We start from the raw sequence: 17,771 nt of genomic DNA, 5'->3' as shown, positions 1-17,771 counted from the left end.
CACTGTGCTGAGGTGTGGCAGGACAAGTAGAGATGATTCCACCATCAAAGGCCATCAGATCACTTCTAACCTTCACTAACACTGTTAATTTAATTTGATGAACTCCTAAACTTGACTGAAACTCTTTAAATAAACCATTACTCTGCAGTTGAAGATTTTTTCAGAGATTTGAGATTGACCTTTAATTAGCTTAGACATCTGTGTCAAGTGATAATGGCTTTTCAAGTAACGGTTTAATTACTGCCGTCTTTGAAGGCCTGTCGCACATAGCTGATTAATAGAGAACAGAGAACTAATAGAGTAAATTTAAATGTTATTAGGAAGTGATAAGAGAAATGAGGAATTTCAGAGAATACTGTTAAATATTCTATTTCTATGCCATATGTTCCACAGGGTTCAGTGCAAGGACTGCATATCATGTGCACATTATATATGCTTCCCCTAGGCAGTATCATTAGAAGGCATAACATACAATTTCACTGCTACACAGATGATACCATAGCATTGTCTATACATAAAGCCAGATGAAACACACCAAATGGTTAACCTGCAGAAATATCTTAAAAATATAAAGACTCATTGATGATGATCTAATTTTTTACTTCAAAATTCAGATAAAACTGAGGTAATTTTACTCAGCCCTAAAAATCTTAGAAACATACTGTATAACCAGATACTTAGTCTTGATGGATCCAATCCTATCCATTCTTTCTGTTTTCTCTCTAATATTGTAGGGTCTTTACCTTATAATATAAAGAACCTTGAAGCAACTCTTGTTGTGATTTGGTGCTATATAAATAAAACTGAATTGAGTTTAAGTGCTTTAATTGATCTGTCAATTATATTATATTATATGTTATTATAAACTCATTCATTTCCTTAAGCTTGTACAATCTGGCCCTCTGAGAAAAAACACATGGTGTTTGAAAATGAATATGTTTACACTGAAAAAGACTGGATTTTTGTTATTCCTGTTTTCTGCTTGTGTCTGATTTTTCATCTATGCACCATTTTCTTTTCATATATATTGGCATATAGATTATAGTTTCCATGAAGAAAAATATGGAGAAAAAAATATATATATATGTATTTTTTTGTAGTATACCTGGATGCCACTCAGTGAAGCCACTCCCATGTAGAGGAAGACTCCATAAAGGACAGGCATGGGGATGTACTGAATTGAACAGAACATACATTTTAAAATAAAACCAATATAAACTTTCTACTGACACCACATCAGTCTCATCTACGAACTTACCTGAAGTATAGGGGCAAGAAAGACTGAGAGTCCTGTTAGGACAAACACCAAAATGCCTGTCAACCTCTGCTCTCTGGAAGTGAAGAATCAAAAGCATAGCATAAAACTTTATTCTAGGTCCACACAAAAAGATGATTTAGGCAATCAGAAAACAAACAGACCTTAATCTGAAATAAGGACTCTCTTTTCTATGCAGTCTATCTTTAAGATCTCAAAAGTGAAGTAAGCATTTTCACTTTTCACCATCTTAAGCCTTCCTTACGCCAGCAGGGGACACTCCTCTGGTTCCAAAAATACGTTTTATAGAATTTATTCCCCCCACTTTGTCCCCCAATTGATATATTACCAGCCTATGAGCATGCAATGGTTCAGAACACCAAGCTGATGATGGTATGATGGTTAGCTTTTTTTTTCTGGGGGGGGGGTCCCACCTGACTCCAAGGAACTGTGGTTGCTCTCCAGGGGCACTAGATTCACTCTCCATCTTCAGTGAGTCGATATGAGCAATGGAGATGACAGTGGCTGCTACATACCATGGCATGCCCATGAAAGAACACACAGCCATCAGCACACCTACCCAGAACAGGTCCAAGTGGTAGCCACAGCTTTTCTGAAATTGGGTGCAATAACGGGAAATTACCCAGAAGATCCACTCCCCATGTAATCCTGAACTGTGTAAACAGTTCAAAAATTACCAAAAACACAAAAAATACATTTGCTTTAAATTTGAGTATCACAAAGCATCATGGCACTTTCATTGCTTTAGTATAGTAATGTATTGAAGCAGTAGTGCAGTACTGTTACAATTCAAGCTACAATTGTTCAAGTTGTAAACATGGTATTTTTTCTTCTCATTACCTTTCCCAGATAATATCTATAACTACAGGGAGTGCAGAATTATTAGGCAAATGAGTATTTTGTCCACATCATCCTCTTCATGCATGTTGTCTTACTCCAAGCTGTATAGGGTCGAAAGCCTACTATCAATTAAGCATATTAGGTGATGTGCATCTCTGTAATGAGAAGGGGTGTGGTCTAATGACATCAACACCCTATATCAAGTGTGCATAATTATTAGGCAACGTCCTTTCCTTTGGCAAAATGGGTCAAAAGAAGGACTTGACAGGCTCAGAAAAGTCAAAAATAGTGAGATATCTTGCAGAGGGATGCAGCAGTCTCAAAATTGCAAAGCTTCTGAAGCGTGATCATCGAACAATCAAGCGTTTCATTCAAAATAGTCAACAGGGTCGCAAGAAGCGTGTGGAAAAACCAAGGTGCAAAATAACTGCCCATGAACTGAGAAAAGTCAAGCGTGCAGCTGCCAAGATGCCACTTGCCACCAGTTTGGCCATATTTCAGAGCTGCAACATCACTGGAGTGCCCAAAAGCACAAGGTGTGCAATACTCAGAGACATGGCCAAGGTAAGAAAGGCTGAAAGACGACCACCACTGAACAAGACACACAAGCTGAAACGTCAAGACTGGGCCAAGAAATATCTCAAGACTGGTTTTTCTAAGGTTTTATGGACTGATGAAATGAGAGTGAGTCTTGATGGGCCAGATGGATGGGCCCGTGGCTGGATTGGTAAAGGGCAGAGAGCTCCAGTCCGACTCAGACGCCAGCAAGGTGGAGGTGGAGTACTGGTTTGGGCTGGTATCATCAAAGATGAGCTTGTGGGGCCTTTTCGGGTTGAGGATGGAGTCAAGCTCAACTCCCAGTCCTACTGCCAGTTTCTGGAAGACACCTTCTTCAAGCAGTGGTACAGGAAGAAGTCTGCATCCTTCAAGAAAAACATGATTTTCATGCAGGACAATGCTCCATCACACGCGTCCAAGTACTCCACAGCGTGGCTGGCAAGAAAGGGTATAAAAGAAGAAAAACTAATGACATGGCCTCCTTGTTCACCTGATCTGAACCCCATTGAGAACCTGTGGTCCATCATCAAATGTGAGATTTACAAGGAGGGAAAACAGTACACCTCTCTGAACAGTGTCTGGGAGGCTGTGGTTGCTGCTGCACGCAATGTTGATGGTGAACAGATCAAAACACTGACAGAATCCATGGATGGCAGGCTTTTGAGTGTCCTTGCAAAGAAAGGTGGCTATATTGGTCGCTGATTTGTTTTTGTTTTGTTTTTGAATGTCAGAAACGTATATTTGTGAATGTGGAGATGTTTCACTGGTGAAAATAAATAATTGAAATGGGTATATATTTGTTTTTTGTTAAGTTGCCTAATAATTATGCACAGTAATAGTCACCTGCACACACAGATATCCCCCTAAAATAGCTAAAACTAAAAACAAACTAAAAACTACTTCCAAAAACATTCAGCTTTGATATTAATGAGTTTTTTGGGTTCATGGTTGTTGTTCAATAATAAAATTATTCCTCAAAAATACAACTTGCCTAATAATTCTGCACTCCCTGTATAACTGTTAACATTTAGGCAGAATACTTTTTAATATACTCTATATATTTATCTGTTCTGTGACCATTTCATCTTCGGTGTTTGCTGACCTTTAATTTGTTTTCCTTGCGGTTGACAATGACAGCACTAATCTGCTGGTCCATGAAGATGAGGATGGTGACCAGAAGAGCAGGAACGAAACTGGCCACACACCACCACCAGGGGTTCTTACCAAAGGGCATCACCAGCCAGCCGCGGTCACTACGTGTAGGCTGTATAACAACAAAGAAGAAATATTGGTAACACTTTATAATAAGTGCACACTATTAAGCATTAGGTAATCATCTGTTAAATATTTTATATTTCAAACCTATATAAATACAGTGAAACTACCATACTAGCAGAAAATAGTGAAAGAGGAAATCAGAGAATTGTGTTAGGTTGCAATGGCAAAATAAAAATTGTGCAGATCATTTATTAAGTAAAAGTCATGCATATGCTAGAAAACGCTCGTCTCAGCCACTGTGATTATGTCCATTTCTTTCTACACTACCATTTTAAACCCATTAATCTGCCATTTGGCCATTTTACTTTTTCAGGGGTAGAACAGTGAGGATTCACCTTTTATCAGATGTTGACCTGATGATAGCAATTAAGATGCCATTTACTGAATGAATGATATTTGTCTAGTATGCCATATTACTTTTGCATTAAAGAACAGAGATTTTTAAATAATCAGTTTTTAATAATAAAGAGATATGTTTTCTGGACACAAAAAGGGGAACATGGGAAAAAAAAAAGCAACAAAATTGGCTATCGGCCAAATTGTTATTTTAGACACTAAAAAAGAATTGCACATTTTATCTCTGAACGTTTTATAAACATGTACATGTTGAGCTGCACAACGATAGCATATTTATATAGCTTGGATAATTTCTATGGGTTTGTAAAATTCCATTCTAAGTGGGCGAGTGCCTTACCTTAATTCATAGGTGTATAGGTGTCAAACTCTGGCCCGCGGGCCAAATTTGGCCCGCAGCCTAATTACATTTGGCCCGCGAAGCCATACCAAATTACTATTGGAGCTGGCCTACTGGTATTATACAGCTAATATTTATATTGTTTAGTATTAAGCTTTGCTTGTTCTATATTCAGTTTTTCAGCAAAATGTGTTTGAGTCCATAAGAAAAGATTCATTCTTATATCTGGAGGAATATTTCAATAAATATTAACGTTAGCCCGCGACTTTGTTCCAGTTTTGAATTTTGGCCCACTGTGTATTTGAGTTTGACACCCCTGCCTTAATTGAACTGGACTATTTAAGTCTTTTCTTTTTGATATTAAATTATTTTAAAAAGTAACTACAGTTGCCATACACACTCATTGGTTGTTTAGGTATACCTGTTAAAATGCACACATATCTAGCACAAATATCTAATCAAATTTTCTTCCAGAAAATAACAAATGATTTGAGTGTAGAACAAGCTCTATAGTATAAGCATTTGAAAATGCAATTTGTGTGAAAATGTGACAGATACAAGCACAAATTACTTCTGACTATGCCATAACTCAGTTGAGTTAAGATTATAGACTTAGTCAAAAAGACCTGCTGATGTTCAAAGTGAGATTGGAAAATGTTCCCTGGTATGATGAGTGATTATTCTCCTTTGATCAGAATTTGGCCCAAACAACATGAAAGCATGATTCACTCTTGCCTTGCATCAGTGGTTCAGGTTGCTGCTGGTGATCGCTTCCTGGCACATTTTGGGCACTACCTGACAGCCTACCTGAGTATTATTGCTGACCTTGTCCATCCCTTTAGGACCACAGTGTACTGTATCCTAGTAGCATGAGCTGGTAGCACCTGCTACCAGCATGATAACTCTCCATGTCATAAAACCCAGCTCATGTCAAACTAGTTTCTTTGTGACAGTGTGTTCACTGGACTCAAATGGCCTCCAGCATCGCATGTCAATCCAATAGAGCACCTTTCAGATGTGCTGAAATGGGATGGGATATTCCAATGTGTAGTCTATAAATCTTCAACAACTGTGTGATGCCATCATGTTAATATGGATTAAAATCTCTGAATGCTTCTAACACCTTGTCTAAAAAGAAGGCTACTGGCCATTTTTAATTTTCTTAAGATGTTTCAGTTTTCATCCAAATGCCTTCTTTAGTTCTAAAACAAAAATATGTAAAGTCCCAGGTATTTAAACCCTTTTAGGGGTTGTTCCCTTTAAAGGTGGCTGTTGACCCATTATTGATCTTTCCTCCTGGGAAAGGGAATATTATGGTTTAAAAGAAAACATATCCATGTGTTAGAATGGCCCAGTCAAAGTCCAGATCTAAGTCCAATCGAGAATCTGTGGCAAGATCTGAAACTGCTGTTCACAAACGCTGCCCATCTGATCTGACTGAGCTGGAGCTGTTTTGCAAAGAAGAATGGGCAAAGATTTCAGTCTCTAGATGTGCAAAGCTGGTAGAGACTGACCCTAAAAGACTGGCAGCTGTAATTGCAGCAAAAGGTGGTTCTACAAAGTATTGACTCCGGGGGCCGAATAATTATGCACTCCTCACTTTTCAGTTATTTATTTGTAAAAAATATTTGGAATCATGTATGATTTTCGTTCCACTTCTCACGTGTGCACCACTTTGTGTTGGTCTTTCACGTGGAATTCCAATAAAATTGATTCATGTTTGTTGCTGTAATGTGACAAAATGTGGAAAAGTTCAAGGGGGCCGAATACTTTTGCAAGCCACTGTAGCACTTTTCTACTCTCCTGGAGTACTCAAAGGGTTCTATACAATATGCCACATTCACCCAATCACACCCATTCTCACAAGCACTTTCTCTAAACTGAGTGCTTTCTAACTACATTCACACACATTCACACTCTGATGGATGCATAACTTGCATACTTGACATGCAGACTGGAGGAGCCAGGGATCAAACTACCAGCCTTCCGATTAGTAGGTTACCCGCTCTACCTGATGCCATCCAGTAGCTAGGTGCTACTGCCGCTTAGGTGCTTGTAAATTCTGTAGGTGGCTGATTTCATACTGATAATAATAGGTCTAACTGGGACTCCTTTGTAGATCTTTTGAGGGCACATATACAGGGTATAGCATCCCCCGGGGTAAAGGTGGTGGTTGTAGGTTGGTCTACATGGCTAATGTCCACATTTTGGACTAAAAAAATGGATGGTTTGAAACAGGAATAAAAGAAGCAATCTATATCCACTTCAAATGACCATCATTCATCACTTATTGGCTTACGACACAAAATGTCAGACATCTTCAATTCAATTTTATTTATATAATCACCTCAAGACGCTTTATATTGCAAGGACTCTACAACAATACAGAAAAAATCCCACAATTAAATGATCTCGTTTGAGCAACGACTTAGTAAGAGTGGGAAGGAAAAACTCCCTTTTAACAGGAAGAAACCTCCGGCAAAACAAGGCTCAAGGAGGGACAGCCATCTGCCACGACTGGTTGATGGGAAGAAGACAGGGCAAAAGACGCACTGTGGATGAGAGCCAGAGATTAATAACTCATGAGTAAATGCAGAGTGGTGTATAACAGTGAGTGAAAAGAGGTGAGAGAAGGAGAAACGTTCAGCGCATTATGTGAAGCCCCCAGCAGCTTAACCTAATTGCAGCATAACAAAGGAAGGATTCGGGGTCACCTGATCCCCTGCTAATAATAAGCTTTGTCAAAAAGAAAAGTTTTAAGCCTAAACTTAAAAGCAGAAAGTGTGTCTGCACATCATTAATAGTGGGCCAATGACTACCTTCTAAGAGACAGCCTCCAGTATGGCTTAAATACCTGGAACTCGTCACCTTTCAGTTTTAAAACTGAAGAAGCCTGTGAGTTGAAACATATTCCAAAAGCTTAAAGTCCAATTTTCTTAGCCTACCATGAGTTGGATGAATGAGAACCTACATAAACATATTTTCCACCAACTTGTTCAATCTATCCTACAAAGCATTAAGACTAAAGCTAAAATGGGGTTTACATTGCAAGGCATATCTAATAAAGTGTCCAGTGAATGTAAACCTGAAATAGTTCCCTTTAAAGAGCTATACATAGGTGGCGATATTGGAAGCATAATTCATATCATGTTAGAAGTATAAAAACTTCCAATATGATAACAACAATATAACAGCAACTACATTAAAAGTTATTTTCTAACCATTGCTAGCATGCACCCAGAATTAAGGAGGGAAAAAACCTGAAATTAAACACATATATATGTCTTAGGGACAGTATTCAAGATATCATTTTCAGACTTTGTGTAATGGTCAATACCAGTAACAGTTTGAGCTGATTTAACTTAGGTGAAAATTGGGTCAAGGACACAGCACATGTGGAAATCAGTAAAAATGTTATATAAACCTCTATTTTCTGGTTTTTAAAATTCACATTAATATACTAGGCCTCAGTGGACATGAGTACCATTTGATGCAGAGCACTATTTGATCTTCACAGTTAAGGCTCAAGATCGAAGTTGATACTGGGAGAAAAAAAATTCAAGGAAACACTGAGTAATTTTTTATATGAAACGGCATGGAGAGCGATGTATTTCTATTTTTTCTATGCGATGACCTATGACATCAGAATAATGCCATGAAGTTTTGCAAAAATCACACACTGCATGGTAAATGGTAAATAGACTGGTTCTTATCTTGTACTTTTTTACTCTACCTGAGCATTCAAAGTGCTTTATACAACAATGTACTTTAGACTGCTTTCAGTATATATTAAAATATCAATTTTTTACAGCTTGTAGAAGCCAACGATTTTAGCCAATTCTGGTCCAAACATATAGGTAAAGATAACAAAATATAAAGTCAGGGTCCCACAAATTAGGGGAAAAGCCTAAGTTTCCATTGAATCACTTCCAAACTTTAAAGATAAACATAAACATTTTCTTTTTGAGCTCTTCAAAAACTTTTTTCTTTTCCAATACAACATTATGACTTCATAATGACACAAAGAGATGAATATACTGCAAAAGATTTCCATATTGTTCTGACATCAGCAAAAATGATCTACGAAAGCAATGTCATAATTGGGGATTTCCACATTACCAATGCTGACATCAATATAAGTTTTAGTATAGCTCTTGCTGCTTGGGGAGAGTTGGGCTCATTGAGTGCTCTTGTTAGAAGTATAATTATTCTTTGAAGTGACAGAATATATATATATATTTTTTAAAAATTTTGTGAAAAATCAAATACCTTGAACTCTGTTGGCACGATAAGTTTGGGTGTGTCTAACCCCATCAGCATATCGAGACCCACAAAGGACATGATTGACATGAAGATGGCAAAGTCACTGATTAGCTTCCTCAGCTATAGGTCAGCCCATATACAATTACACAGGACAAAAGAAGGGCAAAGACAAATGTGCACAGTAAAAGTGATGACGGGAGACATACGTTTAAGTATAAGAAAGTGGTAGATACATGAGGAAAGCAAGACAGTGAAAAGAGAAAAGAGATTATTTACTCAGTTAAAGTGTAAAATTGATCAATCCACACACTCCAAATCCTGTTTAGATGCGTAAACAACTACATTGCTGAGGAAAGAATTGAGTGGCCAGCAGTGTCCTAAGAACAAGGTCTGACAAGATGAGAGAGGTATTTAGGAAAGGGTGGACCTTGAGTTCAGTGGGTACGTGCAGTTTGGGTGTGTCCAGCGCCAACAGACAATCCAACCCACAGAAGACCAGGATAGAAATGATGATGGCAAAATCACTGATCAGTGTGCGAAGCTGGAGCACATACGTGGAAAGCAGTGGAGGGGGGGGGGGAACAACATGGAGAGAACATTCTGGTAAACATATGGAAGTGTAAGGTTGGTTGTCTGGATAACGAGCACATACTGTGTAGGTGAAGTTTTAAAGTAAAACACTGGCAATATTCTACATTTCTAATGAGTATATTTAGATGGACTACGTAAGTAAGTAGACAAAGTACATATAATTATGCCATGCCAGAAATCTCTTGGCAGACGTTTGGATGTCTTCTTCTATGATGGCATTTGTCTTTGCCTATTAGGCACTTCCCTTGATGTGTCATTTTATTGAGAACAATTTAACACTCACTCTAAATCTTGTGAGAAATTGAAAGTGCTTCTGTTTATAGTAGCCAAACAATACCTTAAAGCTAGCTTTATGTGTTCAAATCATTATTTCTCATCTGTTCCATAGTCTCATTGGTATTTAGGTGTTGCTCTTCATTTTCATCATGCAACATTACAGAAGTATACAAGTTTGGATGTTTTCAGTCCTCTGTGAAGCCTAAGTGCTTGCATGAAAACTGAAAACTGAACCATTCAGATGCTAAAATAGCTAAACAAGCAGATCATCCCACTTAAAGAGGCTCTAAAACTAGCCTTTTAGTCTAAGTGACTATTATTGTAAAAATGAGTTTTACAATAGCCTACTTGGTAGATCTTTTTGACCTTAAAAGGAACATCACCAGCGTTGTTCTTTAAATGCCACTACTTTGATGCTGTAATTATAGGCATAACATCAAATTAAAGGAAACCAGCATTTCACATGCAGGAATTAAAGGCAGCCTGGGAGAGTTTTCTTCCTGCAGTTATTGAGTATAAGGATTTGCTTACCTTTGTTGGGAAGTAGCGGCTAAACTTGAACTTCTTAAGAGACACTGTCATGGAGTAGGTGCCAAAGAAGAGGATGAAGGACATGAGGGCCAGGTCAGGAACATACTTACAGGAGTTCCCCACCAGCATACCACCATACTTGACACATTCTTTCTTACTCAGCTGACTCCAGTCCAGATCTGTTAAGTTAAACTAAAAACGACAACGGCAGAAGGAGAAGCAAAAGTAGAGAATCGAAGGGATGAGGAAGGAAGAAGCATAGCAGAGAAGGGAAAATTGATGGATAGGTAGCGGAGTGGAGAAAAAGCAGACACAAGAAAGAGAAAAAAAACCAAGCAATAACAAAAGAAAAAAACACAACACATATAACTGAAAGCCACAGTGCTTTCTGATGGCTGGATTAACGCCGCTGTCTTGGCCCATATTTATCAAGCAAGTGGACTCAATTATAGGAATCACACTGAACTTCATTTTGGACCTTTACATTATTTTTTTAAAATGTTGCCACATAGGAGAAAGCATTGTATCCCAGCTTTATGAAATTTAGAGTTGCAAATTAAAAATCAGGATGGAATTTGTATGCTTTTCCTGCTGCTTTCTGAGGAATAGACTAACACTTTTAAATAACGCTTAATGGCATTATACAGTTTTTTAAAAGCTGTATAATAATCAGAGTAGCCATCAGAAAAATCTGCTTGAAAAACAATGCTTGACTTCCAGCCAGCCGAGGTCACCTGCAGTCAGTATCAGTACACTGAATCTGAGTATTTAAACACTCTAAAATAACCATCTTTAAACACAAGTCAGCTAAAGCTATTCATTTGATGTAGGTTAATAACAGAGCAAAATTTCATCATCATTCATCCAAGAATTGTGAAGCTTTGAGGATCTAATCACACACTATCATTGTTCAATACAGGATGTCCAGCTCTCTGCACAAGTTTATGAGTAGCTGGGCCCAGGGGGAGAGTGCGTACGCTACATGGCGTGTGCTAACAGCCATATATAATCCTGTGAAGTGCAGCAATCTCTTCACTCAGAGGATTGCAAATCTGCAAACCGGCTCTATTTCATGTTGTCTCTGACCATGCCACTGACCATGCTGGAGATGTTGATGCGAGCCAAAACCGAATCAGAGGACAAGTTTCTGGGAGTTAACAGCTTGCGTGATAGGCAGCTTGCAGGACAACAGCTTGAAGCACAGCTTAACAGTGGTCATCAAGCAAGCCTCAGTTTCAACTGTGAAGAGTAGACTTCGAGCTCAGGTTTGACAGGATGAGCTGCAGCAAGAAAGCCATTGGTAAAAAGTCAGAATAAGACAAAGAGGCTTTCCTGGGACATGAAACATCGCCATTGGACTACTGAAGACTGGAAGAAGGTATTATGGACTGATCAATCAAAATTCATCAGTCTGTATATATGTATGTATCACTCTTACAGTAACAACTCCAAAACTCTTTAGTAGTAGTATCTGCCATCTGTAGGGGAACTTTACTGGTCATATTTTTTTTCTCTTGTGAATATAGAGCAAAATATAACAGTTCATGTTTTTGCCTTTTAACACTAATGAATGCTATGAGTGTCATTCAGGAGGTTGTCCACTATCTAAGATTGTCATTAAAACTGTGGCTGTTCCTGTCTACATCGCAATCTCTCTGTGTAATATACTTACGATGAAAAGTTGTTTAGTCTCAGCCATAAAATTCCTGTATGACTATGACATGTAGTATAAAAGGAGGTACAGTTTTAGATCTGGTAAAATAGAGTTATACTGGCCAGCATAGCATTTTGTGGCTGGAAAAAAAAGAGACATCTAGGTGTAGCTTCTAAAGTCTAAAAATTAAAGCCAAAGTTGAAGTGTCTTAAGCCTCAGCAGTTCTTTCTAATAGCCAGGTGAGGAGTCAATGAAAAAAACAGATTTTGGTTTCCTTAATTCTCTAATGTCAGTAAACACTTTAGAGTGAGTTAATGGACTCCATTTCAAGTTGTTTTGAATACAATGTGATATTCATTTTTAAAATTATGATCCTTAGGAGTGTCCAGAAGGATGGTGAAATGGGTGGGCCTTCCTTGACAGTTAGTGACAGGTTGCTACTGATTGAGCATGCACTGTCCAGAGCCTCCCCTCACTCCAGTGAAGAGCAAAGATTGCAACACAAACAACATTTAATTAAAACTTGGCTTTGCAAATCAATGTGAGATATTTTAGTAACAACATAGAGTTTATGCACACAACATCATAATTCTAAATGCATTAAATATAAACCATTTTGTCTGAAAAAAAGCCAAAGCAATTTGTTAAAAATGGATGACAGCCATTTTTTCTAAATCAAAAGGGTTCAGTTTTGTTTAGTAAATGACAAGAAAAGATAAATGAAAATTAATTATGATTAAAATTAAATTAAATTAGGATTCATTACATAATTTAAGAAAGCTGAAAAAGTGTTTAAAGTTGGCGCAGCTAAAGAATTATTGTCCCAGGCTAACTTCCTTCACTAAAATGCTTGATAAATAGGGGCCTCAATTACTTCACTTAGTCTTTAGTTCAAATTTGTTCATATCATACCATGTGCAGATCAAAACAGCCAAATAAACTGAGATACAAATTATTTTCACCAATGGGAATAATGAAAATTCATGAAAGTGACGCTAATGTAACTCTTTGTGGTCTTCTGTCACTTACCAGCAGAGTCATATTATCATCTGCAAGTGGAGCTGAAGCATTCAAGCCCAGTGCAGGTGCTGAAGAGGAAAAGGCACAAGTTGAAGAAGAGAAAGAAAAAAAGAATGAATGATGGATAATATAAAATGTAAAGCTTTACGTAATAGTGTTAATAATGCAATATAACTTTCTATATCCCAGTTCAATCACAATTTTTTCATTATATTGGAATGTTTACAAGAGATATTTAGATGTGTACTCACTTTTTTAGTGAGCATTCAAATATGAAGCAGAAACAAAAGTACACAAAATCATGACAGAGTACAAACTAAACACATGCTTCTTATGCAATCAAATATGTCCATCAGGAACACAGACAACCAAACATGTTTTAATATTAGACAAAGATAAAATAAATAAATACAAATACAGTTTTTAAAATGATGATTTCATTCCTTAAGGAAAAAAATATCCAAACCTACCTGATACAATGTGAACTTAAATCTGATTTAGATGCTTTGGATTCAGATCCAGAGCCATAAGAAAGATTCTCTGGCAGTTATTGCAAATGCTTGATGGCACTTCTTGCTGCCAAGGTAGCACAACCAGTTATGAGGGGGCAATTACTTTTTCACGGATGATATTGATTAATCTTTTTTGCCTTAGCATGTGAAATAATCATTTAAGAACTGCATTTACTCAGGTTATCTTTGTCTAATGTTAAAATTTGTTTGATGATCTGAAACATGCAACAGTGACAAATAGGGGAAAAAAGTACAAATGAAATCAGGAAGGGAGCAAATAGTTTTTCACAGTATCCTAATATTTTCTTTGCAATGTATTTAAAAAGGTAGAGGGACTTCCTAAGTCTATTAATGATGCTAAAAAGTAACTTAATTAAATGTATCCAAAATTGATTCCAAACACCTTACATACACACTGTATAAATACATGGACAAAAATACACATTGCCTACAGGGGCTGCTCGAAAACCCATACAACAAAGCTCTTGGTGCACTGTGCTGATGTTAACTGAAGGAGAAGGAAGGAGTTTAGGACGCTGCAGTCAGTGCTGGGAACTATTATTTAATGTGAACTGCACCTATGACCACACTCTGTAAATGTACATGGTTTGTCACTTTATGTCAGATTTGCTGTGGTTTCTAAATGCTTCCACTTTGCAATAAATATAATTTATAGATGATATTGGATATTTCACGATCATCTATAAATGATTATGAAATTTATTCTTGGAAAGGATGAAATTTCACAGGCTGAATTGTTGTGCCAGTGGCATCCTGTTATAGTACTATCCAGAGGTGTGGACTCGAGTCACATGACTTGGACTCGAGTCAGACTCGAGTCATTAATTTTATGACTTTAGACTTGACTTGAAAAAATGTTCTAAGACTTGTGACTTGACTTGGACTTTTACACCAATGACTTGGGACTTGACTTGGACTTGAACCGGTTTACTTGAAAAGACTTGATATTTTACCCCAAATATAAAATTTAACATGCATATTATATAGAGATTGAAAATGTGATGTCATTCACGGGTAGAACCTCAAAGGATTCTGGGAACTCGTGGCAAGCGGTACTAGCGCACGCAGGCTTTCAATTGAAATCAGTTATACAGCGATAAAAAGAAACACAAAAATGTCAAGAAGCTGTTGTATTATTAACTGCAATAGCCGGTCGCATGACAGCCACGGGAAGCCGACGGGTAAAGAGATCGGTTGTTATCGGATTACGTCGTTGAAGAGAAATTGTTCGAGCCATGTTTCCGAAGTGACAAAGACGCGACGGGTGGCCTGGATTGCAGCCATTCAAAGATCAAATATAACGTCCCAGAACACTCCAGCTCACAGGTTAGTCTGCTCCAAGCATTTACACGAAGGTCAGTCTGCTGTTGTAGTTAATGCGTCATTTTTCTTAACATAATTGGTGATATAGGTTACAAGCAAGTCTGGCGCTGAACAGAAATTGTCGCGCTATGCTCCTTTGTTTATTGTGCATAAATAGTAAATTGTCCTGACACAATATTGCGTTTCGCTTCTGTTATTATGGTACATTAACAAAAACATATACTTTTATTCACAGGATAAAACAGTTGTTTTGTATCACTAATTGCCCAGTACGATTACAGCATACAGTATTATTGTCACTGCTACATTTCTGTGATGCTACCAGAAATGATTTCCACTACTAATTAATTACCGTTGAGCTCAAAGGTCCTATTAATAAACGGTTAACGAATGTGTATTTATGACGACGATTTGTGAGACTGGTAAACTTATGATACGTACGATGGTCTTTACTTTCTACACGGTGCATTTCAAGGTCCTGCACCCATCCGTCGGTAAACTGTACCTGGGCTTGTTGCAGTGACCGGAAGTTACTAAACTTCATGAGTGTATGCACTCACTCCAAGAGCCGTATGCTTATAAATATGCATATAAATATGAGATAGCTGACTTCATCTAACTAGCAAATGTTTTCCAGGCTACGTTGGTGATGCAGTTTTTTTTTTTAAATGATATTTTAAAAAAAATATCATTTATTTATGTATGATATTTTTGTCATGCGATTTTAAAGCCGGTCCTACAACCGCATCCAAGAATAACATGCAGCTTATCTCAGAACTGTCGGTGAAAATTATTCTTGGAGCTAGGTTTAATTGAGCTGCATTTTAAAGAGGTGCAATTTCACAATTTGTGTATATTTTCTACGTTCACTATTTTGTCATGTGTTGAGAAAAACACAGATTTAAAAATTACATGGTCTAATATTTACATTTAGCATAACTGCAACATGCTTTTTTTCGTTTTTTTTTTAAAGACTCGAAAGGACTTGAAATTCAAAATTTCAGACTTGTGACTTTACTTGGACTTTTACACCAGTGACTTGAGACTCGACTCTGACTTGCCTGACATTACTTGAGACTTGACTTGAGACTTGAGGATAAAGACTTGAGACTTACTTGAGACTTGCAAAACAATGACTTGGTCCCACCTCTGGTACTATCCCCAAATTCAGTGAACTCATTAGAACAACCCAGAGCCAGGCAGACTGCATGGCTAGGTCCCTGATTTTATACACCTGTGGCAATGGGACCAAAAACAACTGGATTCAAAAACTAAGGGATGTGATCTGATACTTGTGGCCATTAAGTGTGTGTCACATAGTAATAATAATAAATTTTATTTGTGGGCCACCATACAAAGCATAGAAGACATCATCTTCTATGTTTTGTACGACATCATCTCATTGCTCGCCCCTTTTCCATACTGACATGGAAAGACCAATATCAATCTCCTGGGGATTTATGATATAATTAGATATATCAACATACAATAAAAGGAGCTCAGAATTGCAAATGGAGTGGAAGCAGGAAGAAACAGGTAACCCTCTATATTTCCGGAGTTCAAAGACACACCAATCAAATCCGCTGATGCTCATGTATTAACAAGCTCATTTCTGTAATCTGAACCTGGTCATTGCCATGTCCACCCCACCCCAACAATAACAGAAAATAAAATTAAATAAAATATTAACATAAAATAATTAAAAAAAAATAGTTTGAAGACTCACCCTGGTCTGGAGCGATGCATTCACACTTATAAGCTGTAATGTAATCAGGTTTGAAGCCACGGTTGATTGGGTAATATTTAAAGGCTCCGACCTGCGAAGAACAAACCATTTTTCTCTTTGTGTAACACCTAAATTCCCATCGCCATTTTTTTCCTTGCACAAGATATTTTTGCACAAATGTATATTCTTCTACACAGAAGATTGGATTATAACTTGTATGCATAAAATAATAATTTTTATGCACAAGATCATCTGTTTTCCTGTAAGAAACTTATCTTGTGAGATTTTTTTTTCCTACAAGATAATTATCTAGTGTGTGCCAGATTTTTTTTTTTCAATGTCAGCTTACTGGACTTTATGGGCAGTGTACTATGGTGCATCATAAGTGTTGTGTCTCTGTTGTGTGAAATGTTTGCAGAGTGTACGATAAAAGGAGATGTAAGGATAAAAGCAAAAAACATTGGATGCTTAACCATATTAGATTAAAAAATATTACCTACCATCTTCTTGATTGCATCAGAAATGAATATAAAAGAAATGAGGCTGGAGAAACCCTCCTCTGTGAATCGGGTCATATATTTGATGATGTAGCTAGCATCTGAAAAAACCAGTAAAAAACACTGCAGACACGAGTGAAGGCCAATCCACAGACGAAGCTCCATATAGTCCACATCATTGTTTCTGTATTGACAATGATATAAGGTAGAGATGTTTATGTTTACGTTTGTTTTTTTTAATATAGAATTCAACTGTGTTCTAGTGCATCTTACTTGCTGAACTCATAAAGCAGTTTTTCAAAGATGAGAATGGGCCCAGTTGAACTCAAAATGATGAGAGGCTGTCCTCCAAACAAGCAAAAGACACTTCCTGCTAAAGCAGTGCCAAGAAAACTCTCCATCACTCCCTATGAGAAAAATAGGGAACAGATAATAATATGTCATGTTTTGTGCTATGTGCTATGTATTACTTTGGACCTCTCTGACCTGGTAATTGTCAGTAGCATCCCCTAGTAGTCCTCCAAAGGTGATAGCATTGGTAATGCAGCCTAGGTAGATGAATAGCACAGCAGAGATGGACTGGATATGGAAACCATCATAAATATCACTGCAATACCATGGGATCTTCCTTTTGATATCCAGCCATAATCCACCACCAATCCTGTTTAAACAGAGTGGGGTGCTCATTTAGAAATGCAGAATTAAACATAC

The 17,771-nt window shown here is 37.4% G+C and overlaps 1 protein-coding gene across 3 annotated transcripts in view; it reads right to left on the bottom strand.

Annotated features, from left to right (window-relative positions):
• slc4a5b (solute carrier family 4 member 5b) overlaps positions 1 to 17,771 on the bottom strand; it is a 62,370-nt gene that overhangs the window by 15,666 nt on the left and 28,933 nt on the right. For all 3 annotated transcript variants that reach the window (XM_026172821.1, XM_026172822.1, XM_026172823.1), the window contains 11 exons: positions 17,547 to 17,721; positions 17,334 to 17,467; positions 17,064 to 17,244; positions 16,564 to 16,654; positions 12,991 to 13,049; positions 10,308 to 10,499; positions 8,916 to 9,029; positions 3,777 to 3,938; positions 1,690 to 1,868; positions 1,259 to 1,331; positions 1,106 to 1,174 (listed from right to left, as the gene is read on the bottom strand). In XM_026172821.1, the coding sequence (XP_026028606.1) occupies positions 1,106 to 1,174; positions 1,259 to 1,331; positions 1,690 to 1,868; positions 3,777 to 3,938; positions 8,916 to 9,029; positions 10,308 to 10,499; positions 12,991 to 13,049; positions 16,564 to 16,654; positions 17,064 to 17,244; positions 17,334 to 17,467; positions 17,547 to 17,721 (1,429 nt within the window). The remainder of the gene's footprint in view (positions 1 to 1,105; positions 1,175 to 1,258; positions 1,332 to 1,689; positions 1,869 to 3,776; positions 3,939 to 8,915; positions 9,030 to 10,307; positions 10,500 to 12,990; positions 13,050 to 16,563; positions 16,655 to 17,063; positions 17,245 to 17,333; positions 17,468 to 17,546; positions 17,722 to 17,771) is intronic.

This window comes from Astatotilapia calliptera, chromosome 7 (genome assembly GCF_900246225.1).
Source record: "Astatotilapia calliptera chromosome 7, fAstCal1.2, whole genome shotgun sequence".
Lineage (NCBI taxonomy): Eukaryota > Metazoa > Chordata > Actinopteri > Cichliformes > Cichlidae > Astatotilapia > Astatotilapia calliptera.
The sequence above is the reverse complement of the archived record's forward strand: the minus strand, read 5'-3'. Positions and strand labels throughout refer to the sequence as shown.